The sequence below is a fragment of the Pelobates fuscus genome, chromosome 1 (assembly GCF_036172605.1).
Source record: "Pelobates fuscus isolate aPelFus1 chromosome 1, aPelFus1.pri, whole genome shotgun sequence".
NCBI lineage: Eukaryota > Metazoa > Chordata > Amphibia > Anura > Pelobatidae > Pelobates > Pelobates fuscus.
In genome coordinates this window covers 387,278,734-387,294,866 of record NC_086317.1, presented here as the reverse complement: position 1 = coordinate 387,294,866, position 16,133 = coordinate 387,278,734, and the positions used below count along the sequence as shown (strand labels likewise).

Sequence of the window (16,133 nt, the reverse complement as noted above, 5' to 3'; positions counted from 1 at the left end):
TCTTTTCACTAAAAAATCGTTTTAGGGTAGCCTTCCTAACAAATTTGTTGACATCAATAAAAGCTTCAAAGGGTTTAAAAGGATTGGTTGGGGCAAATTTAAGTCCTTTTCTTAAAACCGATAATTGGGCAATAGTGAGAGTTTTTTGAGAGAGGTTAAAAATCCCATTGGATTCTTCATTTGGGGGAATTACTGTCTTTCTAATCTTTCTCTCTTGTTCACGTCTACCACTTCTTCGTCCTCTAGGCTTAGTGTTCGTTTTTGAGATCTTGACTGGTGAGGTGTTGGAACGAATGTGCTGGGGTGGGTACGAATTTCTAAAAAATGATCTTCGTTTTCAAATTCGGAATCGATGGACAATAATTGATATCGGTTGTGATGGTGGGGGATAGTGGGTGATATGGGATGTTCGTTGCGTTCATTTATATATCTGGATCTTTGGGGTTTTGGTGAGAGTGGTCTTCTATGGGAGTAGGTGGTGTGGTGATGTGGTCTGGATGGTGAAGGGTAGGAGTGTCTATGAATATGGAGCGGTTTGGCTTGTGTATAGGGTAGTGATGAAGGGCCTGAATAGAAATTGTTTTGGACCCACCCCAGCACATTCGTTCCAACACCTCACCAGTCAAGATCTCAAAAACGAACACTAAGCCTAGAGGACGAAGAAGTGGTAGACGTGAACAAGAGAGAAAGATTAGAAAGACAGTAATTCCCCCAAATGAAGAATCCAATGGGATTTTTAACCTCTCTCAAAAAACTCTCACTATTGCCCAATTATCGGTTTTAAGAAAAGGACTTAAATTTGCCCCAACCAATCCTTTTAAACCCTTTGAAGCTTTTATTGATGTCAACAAATTTGTTAGGAAGGCTACCCTAAAACGATTTTTTAGTGAAAAGACTGCATATATTCCTACCTCATGCCCTTCCCCCTCTCAAGATAATCATATCATCAATACACATTTCAAAGAAAAATCTAAATTTTATCCTGCTTTTATGAAATCAGCACCACTCACAGTATTTGAAAAAATGGTCACTAAAGATCTCGATAAGATACAAACAAATAAATTTGACACACACAATTTGACAAATGCAGAAAAAAAAGCACTTAAAGAATTACAAGACGACAATGACATTGTAATAAAACCAGCAGACAAAGGAGGTGGCCTGGTTATTTTATCAAGCACTATGTATATTGAGGAAGCACATAGACAACTTAATGACACTGCTGTTTATGAAAAACTCACATCAGACCCCACTACAACTATTAAAAATATTTTATGTGATTTTTTAAATAGAGGACAGGCTCAAGACATCATAACTAAGCAAGAGTACAATTTTTTAAATAAAAAATTCCCAATTATCCCAGTTATTTATTTTCTCCCCAAGATACATAAAAACATAAATAAACCCCCAGGGAGACCAATAGTATCGGGTATAGGTTCTGTCCTTTGTAATCTTTCTCAATACTTAGACACTCTTCTTCAACCTGCTGTTAAACAAATGAAATCCTATTTACAAGATTCTATGTCTCTTTTAAACTTTTTAAGTCATTTCAAATGGGACCCTAATTTTATTTTAGTCACTTGTGATGTGCAATCATTATATACAATCATACCACACAATATAGGATGTCAAGCGATAAAAAACATTTTAACAAATGAAAAAAGGATCTCTGAAATACAAATAGATTTTATACTAGATGGTATTAATATTATTTTAAAAAACAACTATTTTTGGTTCCTCGACTCGTTTTATCTCCAAAAAAGAGGAACCGCTATGGGTACCAGGTTTGCCCCTAGCTATGCCAATTTATTTATGGCAGACTGGGAGTCCACAGCTATATACGATGGAGACAAGCTAAGGGCAAACCTGGTCTCATATTTTAGATATATTGATGACCTTTTTTTTATCTGGAATGGATCCGAAGATAGTCTTATCTCTTTTATTCATGATCTTAACAAAAATGATAGAGGCATAATTTTAACCCATGAATTTAGCAAAGCACAAATTAACTTTTTAGATTTAAATATATTTGTCAAAAACGGGCAGATCCATACGAAAACCTTTTTCAAAAAAGTCTGCGTAAATACAGCAATTGATAGAAACAGCTGCCATTACAAACCCTGGCTCGACAGTGCTCCTAGAAGCCAATTTCTGAGGCTACGCAGAAACTGTACCGAATTAGATGATTTTAATGAGCAAGCAAATATTTTAAAAGATAAATTTATCGAAAAAAATTACTCAGAGACCGACCTATTAGAAAATATTAATACGATCAAACACAAAAATAGAAGTGAACTTTTAACATATAAAACAAAAAATACAAACGAATCTATATCCCTCCCTATAACTTTCAACTACAATAACAAAAGCAGTGAAATTAAGAAAATCATTAAAAAACACTGGCATATTTTAAAACAAGACGACAAACTTAACAAAATTATTCCCGATAAACCAAATATAGTTTTTAGAGGAGCTCCTAACTTTAGATCGATTTTAACTACAAATTTTACTAAAACTATTGTACAGAAAAATCCTGTATCCTTCTTTCCGCAAACTAAAGGGTTCTACAAATGTAAAACATGCATTGTATGCAAAACCACAGATCCCACATTTGCATCTAAGGTGACTCAATTTGTTTCAAATAAGACTAACACTGTGTATAATATCAAAGAGTTTATTACCTGTAATACCAAAAATGTAATTTATTTGCTCGAATGCCCATGTGGCTTCCAGTACGTTGGAATGACCACAAGGTGCCTGAAAATCAGGTTGAGCGAACATTGTAGAAACATTAAAAATGGATACCTAAATCATACAGTATCCAAACATTTTATTAACCATAACAAAGACCCTAAACTGTTAAACTGTATGGGGATAAAAAAATGCACTTTACCCTGGAGAGGGGGAGATATTAAAAATGTCTTAGGAAGAACAGAAATGGAGTGGGTCTATAAATTACAGACCCTCTCACCTCATGGTCTAAATGCAGACTTTGATCTGCATAATTTTTTATGATTATGATTATACTGTTTTACTTTTTATTTTTTATTTTTTATTTTATTTATGTTTTGGTATCAGCTGGTTATATTTCTATTATTTTTATCATCCTTTTATTCTTTTATTCTTTTATTGTTATTATTTTTACCTATAGTATAGGCATCCGTACTGTGCCCTTGAGGAAGCAGCTCGCTGTTAATTCACTCAGCGAGCTGCCTCCCGGTCTCCGCCCCCCCGTGCGTGCGCACATCTGACCGGCACTACTACAAGCCCCATGGGGCTTAGCTCTATAGTAGTGCCGGCGGGGTAAAGTTTCACGGGGAGGGGCTAATACCTCACGCGCACAGCGCTCTGGTACTACATTTCCCATACACCCAAAGTCCGGTCATGTGACACAAGTTCATCAATTTTAAATATGTGTTATAAGCTTCGTTTTTTATATTTCTGTGTTCCATTGTGAATATATTGCTTATGACCATTTATATGTACATTTGTTTTTAACTTATTTAGTGTATAACAGTGTTTTAATCTAAGTGTTTTTCTGATTGGCCAATCATTTTTTGGCGCAAATTTTAACAATCTACATTGTCTTATATATACTGTATCTTGCCAGGTATAATGCTATATTACCATTTTGAAAAAGCCGGTTTAGGTGAAACGCGTTAATGGTTTTAAATTGTGTATTTTAATAATAAAAGTGATTTTGGTTACCTTTTTTATAGGACCAACTCCTACTTTATTTGATCAACTATTTTATTATTCCTGGCATTTTTATAATTTATTTCCCTTTTTTTTTTTAATATATATATATTTTTTATATTTATTTTTATATACTTACTATTTTTTCCCAATATTATTTATTATTATTTTATTCTATAACCACTACTATTTTTACCTCTCATACTCGGATCCTGAGCCAAAGAAATCCCAGGTGGGGATTATTCCACCAGCGCCCTATTAATAGAGCAGTATTTCCTGCTCTATATTTGTAAGTATATTTTATTTACTGTTACTTTACATACCCTACCTACTGAGAGCACTATTGTCGTTTTCTATACATTCCGGAGTACCAAGGTTGGATCGACAGACGTCTTCTCCAGTATATCCTGGTAGCGGGGATCATACCGCTGCAACGCCTATAAGTCTAGAGCTGGTCCAAAGCTCCTACAAATGTGAGTGTATTATCATATTATTTTCTCATTTTATCCTTGGAGCCGCAATTCTTCACAGTCTGTCGTGTCTCCTATTTTGTCTCCACATATACGGATTATCCTACTACCCGGACGGATCAACTCCTGAGGACTGTACAGATATCCCACCAAGTTATATCAGTGAGACTATTTTTATTCATTTTTATCAATTTTTTCATTGTATACTTTTTATTATCTGCAAAGACTCTCTTCAAAAGATATATACATTTTTTCACCTGGTTCAAAAGACTTACGTTTTCCGTTACTATTGGATTGTGACCATTTGGTCTGGTATACACTGTATTTTACTGTATCTTACTCTTTAGCGCAGCCCTTTCCCCCCGTTTTTTTATCTCCAGTCTGTTTTTAGGGTTTTGTGGGATTCCCTAATTAGGGTTGCAGCTTTTTCTGTTATTAAGCGCAGACTCTTCTCTTTGTTTCTATAAACGGAGATTACTCTGCAATACCAGCACCGGCCAGTAGGGGTCACACTGTGTGGAGAGAGGCAGGCATAGGAAGTTACAGCATATCCCTCCCTGCTTCTCTCTACTCACTGATATGCGGGGGAGCAGCCACACCGCACAGACAGTCTAGACAGCAGCTCCCAGCCTACAGAGATAGACTACAGCTCAGGTATGTGAAGGATGGAGGGAAAGGCAGCAGGGAGACTAGGGGACACATGGGGACACTGAGACAGTAGGGAGACGTGGGGACACTGTCATGCCTTAACTATGGTATCCTCTTACTTCCTGGTTCCACGGAGCCTAGCCACACCCCTTTATGACACGGTCTCCTTATTTAATCCGACCGCACCAGCTGATCGACGCTGGATTATTGAACTACGTTCCGTACTCACGAACCGGCTACAACATCGTTGTGAAAGCCCTCTGTTACCGGACTGGACTGGAAGACTTCAAGTTCCCTTCACCTCTCCTCATCCACGACTAAAGCTGAACTCTCTCCATTCAGGATAACCGCCTCTGAGGAGATCTCGGGAACCAGTGTTCTATGTGCCGGAAGCTAAGTAAAACCTCTGTGATAAGCGTTGCATCTCAAAGCTGTTATTTCCTGTCTCCAAAGTCCTTCGATAAAACAAACCAGTTACAGCTAACTTCAACTCATACTTTATATCAGTTAGCTGCATCTGTCTTGCTTCAGTTAAAGCCTATGGAACAGCTATTGTAACTTCTTATCACCTAATTCATTAACACTACTAAGAGACTCTTTCTGATTCAGTGTCTGCTAATTACTACCGTTTACTACTTAAAGCTACAGTGCCTGTAATTGTGGACTTCAGTTATCGTTTACTACTTAAAGCTACAGTGCCTGTAATTGTGGACTTCAGTTATCGTTTACTACTTAAAGCTACAGTGCCTGTAATTGTGGACTTCAGTTATCGTTTACTACTTAAAGCTACAGTGCCTATAATTGTGGACTTCAGTTATCGTTTACTACTTAAAGCTACAGTGCCTGTAATTGTGGACTTCAGTTATCGTTTACTACTTAAAGCTACAGTGCCTGTAATTGTGGACTTCAGTTATCGTTTACTAATTAAAGCTACAGTACCTGTAAATTGGATTTAAAGTCAATACCTTTTACTTTTTATAATAAATATTCAAACTATAAGAAATCTGCAGTTGTGTTCCTTCATAACAAATGTTTAGACGTGACAGAATAATCCAGCCCTTGTAATGGATCCAGCAGATTTCGATTCTACGATAACTACGCTGAATCAAAGAGTTGATACACTAGCCCAAGGTGTGCAAGACCTGCAAGTTACTAACGAAAGAATTCTCACTTATGTCAGAGATTTACAAACTCATACTCCTCATACTATTCTGCACTCGGCTAGCGATCCTGCTGTATGTAACCCTGAAAAGTTCTCTGGAGATCGTTCTAAATACAGGGAGTTCCTTAACTCTTGCAAACTATTAATTGCTTTGAAACCTAGATCTTATCCTACAGAAAGAACTAAGGTTTGTTCGGTTATTTCCTTTCTAAGAGGTGAACCTATGTCATGGGCCCATTCCTTTCTGGAAAACGATGACCCCATCTTAGACTCACTGGATGAATTTTTTGAAGCCATGTCTCTTCTCTATGAAGATCCTAACAAACAAGCAACAGCTGATTTAACAATCAGAACTCTACAGCAAAGACATAGACCCGTTGAAGATTACATTGCTGAATTTAAAAGATGGGCAGTAGAAACGCAATGGAATGACATCACATTGCGCAACCAATTTCGAATTGGTTTATCTGAAGCTGTAAAAGATGAACTATCTAGAACAGAACTCCCTACTACTTTGAACGCTCTAATTCACTTATCAATCAGCATTGACAGAAGATTAAGAGAAAGAAAGGCCGAAAAAGCCCTCTTACATTCTAAAGACCGCAAACCTTTTACTCCCTCAAAAGCTCCTGAAAAGACTTCCTTACCAAGCGAACCTATGGAAATAGGGGTAATAAGAAGTCCTCTCACTCCTGAAGAGAAGAACCGAAGACGTCAATTAAACCTATGCATGTATTGTGCTTCTCAAGATCATTTGGTTCCTGATTGTCCCTTATTGAAACGGACAAAGGCCGGTAGGCAAGCCTATACCTCTGCGATCTTCAGTGCACTCCCTTCTACACCAACCACTCAGTTCACTCCTATATCTCTCATACTACAGTGGGATAAGGTGAGAATTATGACTGAAGCTATCATCGATTCTGGTGCAAATGGAGTATTCATCGATTCAACCTTTGTAACAAAGAATAAAATTCCTTGTGTTCGAAAAAACACTTCTGTTCCTATTAAAGTGATTGACGGCTCCCTTATCTCCTCGGGACCGATTCTTCATGAAACCATCCCTCTAAAGGTAACCACCAATCATATTCATACTGAATTTCTAGTATTTGATGTTATTCCATCACCTCTCTATTCCGTTATAATAGGGATCAACTGGTTAAGGAACCACAACCCTCAAATTTCTTGGTCTCCCTTCTCTCTCACCTTTAACTCCCATTATTGTAAAGAAACATGTTTACAACAAATTCCCATTCTTCAGATCTCCAAAGAACCAACTATACCTTCTTGTTATTCAGACTTTTCAGACGTATTCAGTAAAAAAGAAGCTGAAACGCTCCCACCTCATCGTTCCTACGATTGTCCTATAGACCTCATACCTGGTGCCCCAGTACTTTTTGGGCACATCTACCCTCTCTCTGAGGCTGAATTGCAAATTCTCAAAGAATATCTGGATGAAAACCTACGGAAAGGGTTCATTAGACCCTCTAGTTCACCTGCAGCCTCAAGTATGTTTTTTGTGAGAAACAAAGACCAGACTATACGTCCTATCATTGATTACAGAGCTTTAAACAAAATAACAGTTAAAAATCGTTATCCTCTTCCCCTCATCAATGAACTTGTTGAACGATTAAAAACTGCTACCATCTACACTAAGCTTGACCTTCGCGGGGCATATAACCTCATCAGGATAAAAGCTAATGATGAATGGAAAACTGCTTTCCGAACAAGATATGGCCTCTTCGAATATCTGGTGATGCCTTTTGGCCTCTGCAACGCCCCTGCAACTTTTCAACATTTCATAAATGATATCTTTAGAGACCTATTGGACGTCTGTGTTATCATTTATTTAGATGATATTCTCATATACTCCAACACTCCTGATGAACATAGAAAACATGTCAGATGGGTGTTATCCAGACTCAGAACTCACAAACTATTCGCTAAACCCGAAAAATGTATTTTTCACGTCAAAGAAATAACCTTCTTAGGTTATGTTATTTCCCCTCATTCAATAAGTATGGATAATTCAAAAGTCGATTGTATCATCAACTGGCCTGTTCCCTCTACAGTAAAAGAATTACAGCGATTTCTAGGGTTCGCCAACTTCTACAGAAAATTTATTAAAAACTACTCTGAGATAGCTCACCCACTCAATCAACTTAACAGTAAAAAAACATCCCTTCAATTGGAACGAGAAGGCTCAAACTGCCTTCAATGAATTAAAGAGAAAGTTTACAACAGCTCCTGTTCTTCAACTTCCAAATCCTTCATATCTTTATGTCATTGAAACGGATGCTTCGGAAATTGCAATTGGAGCTGTCCTTTCTCAACATAAAACTCCTCAGGAACCTCTTCATCCTGTCGCCTTCTTCTCACGATCATTATCTCCTGCCGAAAAGAATTATCCTATAGGGGAAAAAGAATTATTAAGTATCAAAGTGGCTTTAGAAACCTGGAGACACCTTCTTGAAGGTGCTCAGAACTCTTTAATCGTATATACTGACCATAAAAATCTCGAATATCTTCACTCCAATAAAACACTGTCTGCTCGACAAGTAAGATGGAATCTCTTTTTTTCCCGATTCAATTTCCAAATCGTCTTTAGACCTGGGTCTAGAAACAAAAAGGCTGATGCCCTTTCCAGGATCCATAAAGACACTAAAATTGAACCTCCTTCGCCTACAGTCATTGGAATCTTATCTTCTCTTATTGACGACATTAAAGATCTCAGTGAAGATGCTCTTGAACTTCCTAAATCAATTAAATTATCCAAGAAAAACGGTCTCTACTATTTTAAAGACCGGATTTATGTACCTCCTTCTTTCAGAATTAAAGTACTTGAATTTATTCATGATTCTCCTCTGGCAGGTCATCCAGGTATAAAAAAGACCCTTGAATTGTCTAAGAGATACTATTGGTGGCCTCGTCAAGACCAAACTATTGAATCTTATGTCAAATCTTGTTCTATATGCCAAAGATCCAAACATGTCCATCATCAACCATTCGGTCAATTATTGAATTTACCGATTCCTGAACGACCTTGGCAATCCATTTCTATGGACTTCTTGGTGGAACTACCTCCTTCTCATCATCATACCACCATTTTAGTGGTAGTAGACCGCTTCACGAAAATGTCTCATTTTATTCCTTTAAAGAAGTTACCCTCATCCTCTGAACTTTCAAAAATATTCCTTGACAACATAGTTAAACTTCATGGACTGCCAGACGAAATCATTTCAGACCGAGGAACTCAATTTACCTCCAAATTCTGGAATGCATTATGTGCTACTCTTCATATCCAACGTAAACTATCATCTGCATATCATCCTCAAACAGATGGACAAACTGAAAGAGTCAACCAATGCTTAGAGCAATATCTACGATGTTATTGCTCTCACTTACAAGACGATTGGATAACATGGTTACCCATGGCAGAATTCGCATACAATAACTCTTTTCATACCAGCAGCAAAATGACTCCATTTCTATCCAATTATGGATTTCATCCCTCCTCATTTCCTGCTCAGACAGTTTCTTCATCTAACCTCTCCGATTCGAATCAAATCTCTCATATGTCCTCTTTATTCAAGAAATTGCATGAAAATCGAGAATTGGCCTCCTCCAATCAAAATAAGTTTTTCGACACAAAAAGACAACCGTCACCCTCTTATGAAATCGGTGATCTTGTCTGGCTTTCCTCAAGGAACATCTCTACAAACCGTCCATCAAAGAAGTTAAGTTCCCTTTTTCTTGGTCCTTTTCCAATAATATCGGTTATCAACCGTAATGTTGTTAAATTGAAACTTCCACCTACTTTGAAACTACATCCTGTTTTTCATGTGTCCTTGCTAAAACCTCATCATCCTGACCCTTTCCATAGAAATGTCACTACTTCTCCTGATCCCATATTGGTCCAGGGTGAAGAAGAATACGAAATTCAAAGTATACTGGATTCAAGGATTCATCGTGGCTCTTTACAATACCTCATCAGATGGAAAGGATATGGAATTGATGAAGATACATGGGAAAACTCCTCTGTCGTTCATGCTGACAAATTGATTTCCAAGTTTCACAAGCGTTACCCTTCTAAACCAAGTCAATAGCACCCAGAGGTTGCTCATTAAGGAGAGGGTACTGTCATGCCTTAACTATGGTATCCTCTTACTTCCTGGTTCCACGGAGCCTAGCCACACCCCTTTATGACACGGTCTCCTTATTTAATCCGACCGCACCAGCTGATCGACGCTGGATTATTGAACTACGTTCCGTACTCACGAACCGGCTACAACATCGTTGTGAAAGCCCTCTGTTACCGGACTGGACTGGAAGACTTCAAGTTCCCTTCACCTCTCCTCATCCACGACTAAAGCTGAACTCTCTCCATTCAGGATAACCGCCTCTGAGGAGATCTCGGGAACCAGTGTTCTATGTGCCGGAAGCTAAGTAAAACCTCTGTGATAAGCGTTGCATCTCAAAGCTGTTATTTCCTGTCTCCAAAGTCCTTCGATAAAACAAACCAGTTACAGCTAACTTCAACTCATACTTTATATCAGTTAGCTGCATCTGTCTTGCTTCAGTTAAAGCCTATGGAACAGCTATTGTAACTTCTTATCACCTAATTCATTAACACTACTAAGAGACTCTTTCTGATTCAGTGTCTGCTAATTACTACCGTTTACTACTTAAAGCTACAGTGCCTGTAATTGTGGACTTCAGTTATCGTTTACTACTTAAAGCTACAGTGCCTGTAATTGTGGACTTCAGTTATCGTTTACTACTTAAAGCTACAGTGCCTATAATTGTGGACTTCAGTTATCGTTTACTACTTAAAGCTACAGTGCCTGTAATTGTGGACTTCAGTTATCGTTTACTACTTAAAGCTACAGTGCCTGTAATTGTGGACTTCAGTTATCGTTTACTAATTAAAGCTACAGTACCTGTAAATTGGATTTAAAGTCAATACCTTTTACTTTTTATAATAAATATTCAAACTATAAGAAATCTGCAGTTGTGTTCCTTCATAACAAATGTTTAGACGTGACAGACACAAACACTTGGGGACACTGGGAAACATGGGGACGCTGAGACACATGGGGACGCTGTGAGACATAGGTAGACAAATTGGGACATGGAGACACTAGGGACACAGTGTCTCCATATCTCCCAGTGTCCCAATGTCTCCCAGCCAGTGTCCCTAGTGTCTCAGTGCCCCCATGTCTCCCAGTGTCCCCAAGTGTCTCAGTGTCTCTGGGTCTCTCAGTGTCCCGATATCTCACTGTGTCCCCATGTCTCTCAGTGTCCCCTAGTATCCTAGTGACACGGGACACACTGAGACATGGGGACACTGGGAGAAATGGGGACACAAACACTGGGAGACTAGTGGACTGGGCGACATGGGGACACTGACACTGTGATACATAGGGACCTGATGCCAGGCTAGCCTTTTAATTCTTTGGACAGACATGCCCTCTTTTTGGGCATGTTCGCCCCTTTTGGCAGTTCTGGTCACGTGATTTGCATCAGTGGCTCACCCTTTTACCCCGCCCATTGACTTCCTGCTTCACTGAACACTGCTGTTAGGGGGTATGGATTTACTTGAAAGATGAAAGCATAAATTAGATAAAGAGATTAGCATAGAGTATGTGTTTTCTTATAGCTGCATCCTTTGAGTTTCCCCTCCAACACCAACTCCATCAGATACATGACGCTTGAGAGATATGACTGTTTTAGTGTTTTTGGTCGATAAATTCTGTAATTAGGCCCCATCATAATTGTCAGCACCAGGCCCACTGGGCTCTTAATCTGGCCCTGCCACTGACCTATTAATCAAATATACCCAAGGGTCCATAGCCAGGGGCCTATCGAAAGTCTGTTTCAGTATATCTCCAACCAGCGCCGGACTGGGAAAAAAATTAGGCCCGGGCATTTTTTTAATCAGAGCGGCCCCCTAAGAAGGGTGCGGGGCCAGAGAGGGTGTGTTTTGTCATCACTAATGACAATCACGCCCCCTCTCAAAGTGAGCATGTTGGTTCAATACACAGAGCCCCGCTGAAGAGCTCTGGCATTAGAAAAAGGCCCTGTATTTGTTCTGCGCAGCGCAAGCAAATTTAATAACATGCTTGCGCTGTGTTTGCTTTTAAATTGTCTCTGGTGTCTCCACAGGTGAGATACCAGAGGACAAAAGGGCCAGGAAAGTGTATGGTGCATGTGGGATTGCCTGTGTGTAGAGTGTGGTGTGGTATTGTGTAAATAGGTCAATTTAATTTGTGTTTGTGGTGTAATATGTGTGGCTAGGGGCTGTAGAGAGTGTGTGTATAGGGGGCATAGTGTTATAGGGGATGTAGCGAGTGTGTGCATACGTGCTGTAGTGTGTGTGTATAGGTGACGTAGTGTGTGTAGGGGTTGTAGAGAGGGTGTGTTTAGAGAATGTTGTATGTGTTTGCTGACAAGGAATGTAGTGTGTGTGTAGGTGATGCAGTGTGTGTGTGTAGGAGATCTAGTGTTTAAAGGACCAAGAGTGTGTATAGGAGATTCTGTTTGTGTGTGTGTGTGTGTATATAGAGGATTAAGAGTGCATATAGGGTAAGGGATCTAGCGTGTATCTGGAGCGTAATGTGTGTAGTGGTGCAGTGTGAGGGGTGCTGTAGTGTGTGTGTGTGTGTGTGTATGTATATATATATATATATATTTGGACGTATTGTATGTGTGAGGGGCGCAGTGTGTGTGTATGTAAGAGGGGTGCTGTATGTGAGGGTGTTTTTATCTGCCATCACATTCTAGGTTTCTAATTTTCTTTGTCTGTTAACTCACTGAGGGTTATTTTATATAATATATATATATATATGTGTGATGTCTGTCTGGGGGTGCTGTGTGTGTGTCTGGGGGTGCTGTGTGTGTGAGGGGGCTGTTAGTGTGATTTTTTTTATTTAAATGTAAGTTTTTTTTAATTAAATAAAAAAATCACACTAACAGCCCCCTCACACACACATCACCCCCAGCCACACACACATCACCCCCAGACACACACACAGCACCCCCAGACACACACACAGCACCCCCAGACACACACACAGCACCCAGACACACACACAGCACCCCCAGACACACACAGCACCCCCAGACACACATGTGGTGCTGTGTTTGTGTCTGGGTGCTGTGTGTGTGTCTGGGGGTGCTGTGTGTGTCTGGGGGTGCTGTGTGTGTGTCTGGGGGTGCTGTGTGTGTGTCTGGGGGTGCTGTGTGTGTGTGTCTGGGGGTGCTGTGTGTGCGGCTGGGGGTGATGTGTGTGCGGCTGGGGGTGATGTGTGTGTGTGAGGGGGCTGTTAGTGTGATTTTTTTTATTTAAATATAAGTATTTTTTTTATTAATAATTTAAAAAAAAAAAACACTTATATCTCCCCCTCCCTTCTTACCTTTATCCTGGGAGGGGGAGATCCGTTCTGCCTGTGGGTGGGGGACCATGCTGCCATCCTTCCCTGGTGGTCCAGTGGTGAGAGTGAACTCTAGCCCCTGCCGGCTAGAGTTCACTCTCGCGAGATCTGAGCGTTGCCGCGGTAACCGCGGCAACGCTCAGACCTCGCGAGAGGACCCGGCGGAGCTGCTGGCTAGAGCTCCGCCGGTCCTCTCTCCTGCCTCCCTCCCTCACTCCCTCTCCTGCCGGAGGCCGCCTGGAAGTGTCTCTGGGCCCTTTGGGTATCTTTGATCTCCCCACCGGCCCATGGAGACACACAGCAGGACCGGCGCTCGGATAGCGCTGGCCCTGCAGCGGCCTGCTGGGGAGATCCTATGATCTCCCCTGCCGGCCTCGGCCCCACGGCCATCGCGGCCCACCGGGCATTTGCCCGGTATGCCCGATGGCCAGTCCGGGCCTGTCTCCAACAGATTTCTAGAAGTCCTGGATTTTCGGGCACTCCCACCACATGTGTAAGTAAGTACCACGTGCACCGCAACCCCTCCAGCATACACAGTGTCTGTTTTGTGCATATGATAAAGTTGTATGGGTGTGGTGTACCAGCGTAGCATGGATTTCCAGGATTGTTCTTGGAATGTGACACATATGGAAGCGTTAGTGTTAGCTTCCCATATCTCTTGTCGGTGTACATCAGTCTTCCCCATTCTTTATTCTCTGTGCTGAGGTGAGCATATAGGAGCGTAATCAGACCCTTGGGGGTCACTCCATTTAAGCACATGGTCTCATAGAAAGTCATCTTCCTCTGGGCTGCTTCTTTTATGTGTGGTTTTCTGGAATAATAAGTATTTTAGAGAAGGTTTGATAGTTACAGACTTTTGGCTCACATAGTGCCTTGGTTTATAATGTTTATTATCCAACTATTAAATTATCAAATATTACGTCTCAAGTTTAACACTTGTAATGTAGCATTCACGTAATTAAAATGCAATGTATAACTTGTTTCTCGTAGATAAGTCCATGAAACAATCAAAAGAATCTGAAGAAACAACATCTGAACAAGACTGATCAACCTAGCAGGAATTGTCTGACACCGACATAGAGAACCTAAGTGATGTATCGAATATATATTGTGGGACATAATTAAAGAAGTCTGGTACATGAAATTATTTTAATGACAGAAACACATCAAATTACACAGTGAGGAATAATACAAACTAATGTATAAGATTGTCATCTGAAAGAAAAAAAAAAAGATTCCTGATCTGAGCTATGTTTTCTATATTTAAAGAGGTATAACATCTTTCCCGGATAAGGCAATTGTCCTATTCTCCCTGTTTGTGGCTGAGGATGAACGACAACAGAAGAAAATGTACTGCACAGAGGAACTCACAGTTAAATACATGGGCTACACACATCCTCATAGGCATAATAATGATTCTATCTACTTTCTTTTGGGTTGTGGAAGACCATACCCTTAAACGTTTGTTTTCTTTTCTGGTTATGTCTTATTTCTTAATTCCACTAGTCAACCTCTAGAATGGATGGTGGTCACAGTTTCTAATAGATTAATAGAATGCTAGTAATCCATTTATGCAATTGTGTGATTTATATTGATTTTAGCCCCATTACAATTATGTTTTTAATTTGTACCAGAGTGAAGACTCGGCCTGTGGGGTATCTGCGCATTGTGTATAACTTTGCAAACCACAGAACCCATTGCCTGTTCATAGCGAAGTTAACATAACAATTCTTTTTTGTAATTTACAGCAGATTTATTACAGAACACAAACAATATGTATAGTATGTATAGAATTATCATTTTTCACTGTTCTAAACTTGTACAGACTATATTTTATTTTTAAAAGAAAGTACAATTATTGTAATTGACTTAACATATACATATATATATTAGTAATACTTCAGAATTTTAAAGGATTTTGCAATGACACCATTTTTAAAAGTATCTGGAGAGGTCATATAATCAAGTTAAAAAAATATTAAAGAATAGGTAGATTTAGGAAGTGTTTATTGGTAATTTTTCATCTATTGTACTGCTTACATATCATACAAAACATTGTAAAACTGCATACTTTAAGCCAAGATAAAGTGGAACAGGCAATATATAGAATATGTGGGTGATGTATAAATAAAACAAATATTTAATTATGTCTATATGCAATTCAGTTTATGAGTTATTTATCAATATCAATGTTAAATAAAAGTAATTTCTAAAGTTACTATTGACCTGTCTTTATGATATGTCTTATGTTCCCCCATTTTAGGGTTCAACTCTAGCATGGACATTCATTGGCAGTTAAAAGTTGCAACAATTTCTGAGGATTACATGAATAAACACTACAACTAGGGTTTTAAGTGAAACAAATTTGCAATCTTTAAAGTTTAATTCTTGCAATGTTGAGTCACACACTGACTAAATATTTGGGGTAAGTTTTTAATTGAGTTTAACAATTCTTATTTTTACTTTATTCAAAATGGGCCTGGTATAAGGTAGATCCTGTGTATATTTCTAAGTCGGATTTCTGGCAGAGATGGAGGAAAAAAATCATCACAAAAAAATGTATCCATATCCAGGTGATACAAAGCAATAATGCCGGGGGCGGGGCTGGGCCGCCGAGCTGGAAGGCAGCAGGGCACACCATGCTTCAAGGCCTGAGCCCAGGAAAACAGCTACAAATCCACACACGGACCATCCTAAAGCAAGGATACTCAAGATATAATTAATGAG

At 39.5% G+C, this 16,133-nt stretch overlaps 1 protein-coding gene across 2 annotated transcripts in view; it reads left to right on the top strand.

The window, feature by feature from the left end:
- LOC134595953 (protein LBH-like) overlaps positions 1-15,564 on the top strand; it is a 67,240-nt gene extending 51,676 nt beyond the window's left edge. For both annotated transcript variants that reach the window (XM_063444742.1, XM_063444741.1), the window contains exon 4: positions 14,397-15,564. In XM_063444742.1, the coding sequence (XP_063300812.1) occupies positions 14,397-14,452 (56 nt within the window). In that variant the 3' untranslated portion in view covers positions 14,453-15,564. The remainder of the gene's footprint in view (positions 1-14,396) is intronic.
- The last annotated feature ends 569 nt before the right edge of the window (positions 15,565-16,133 follow it).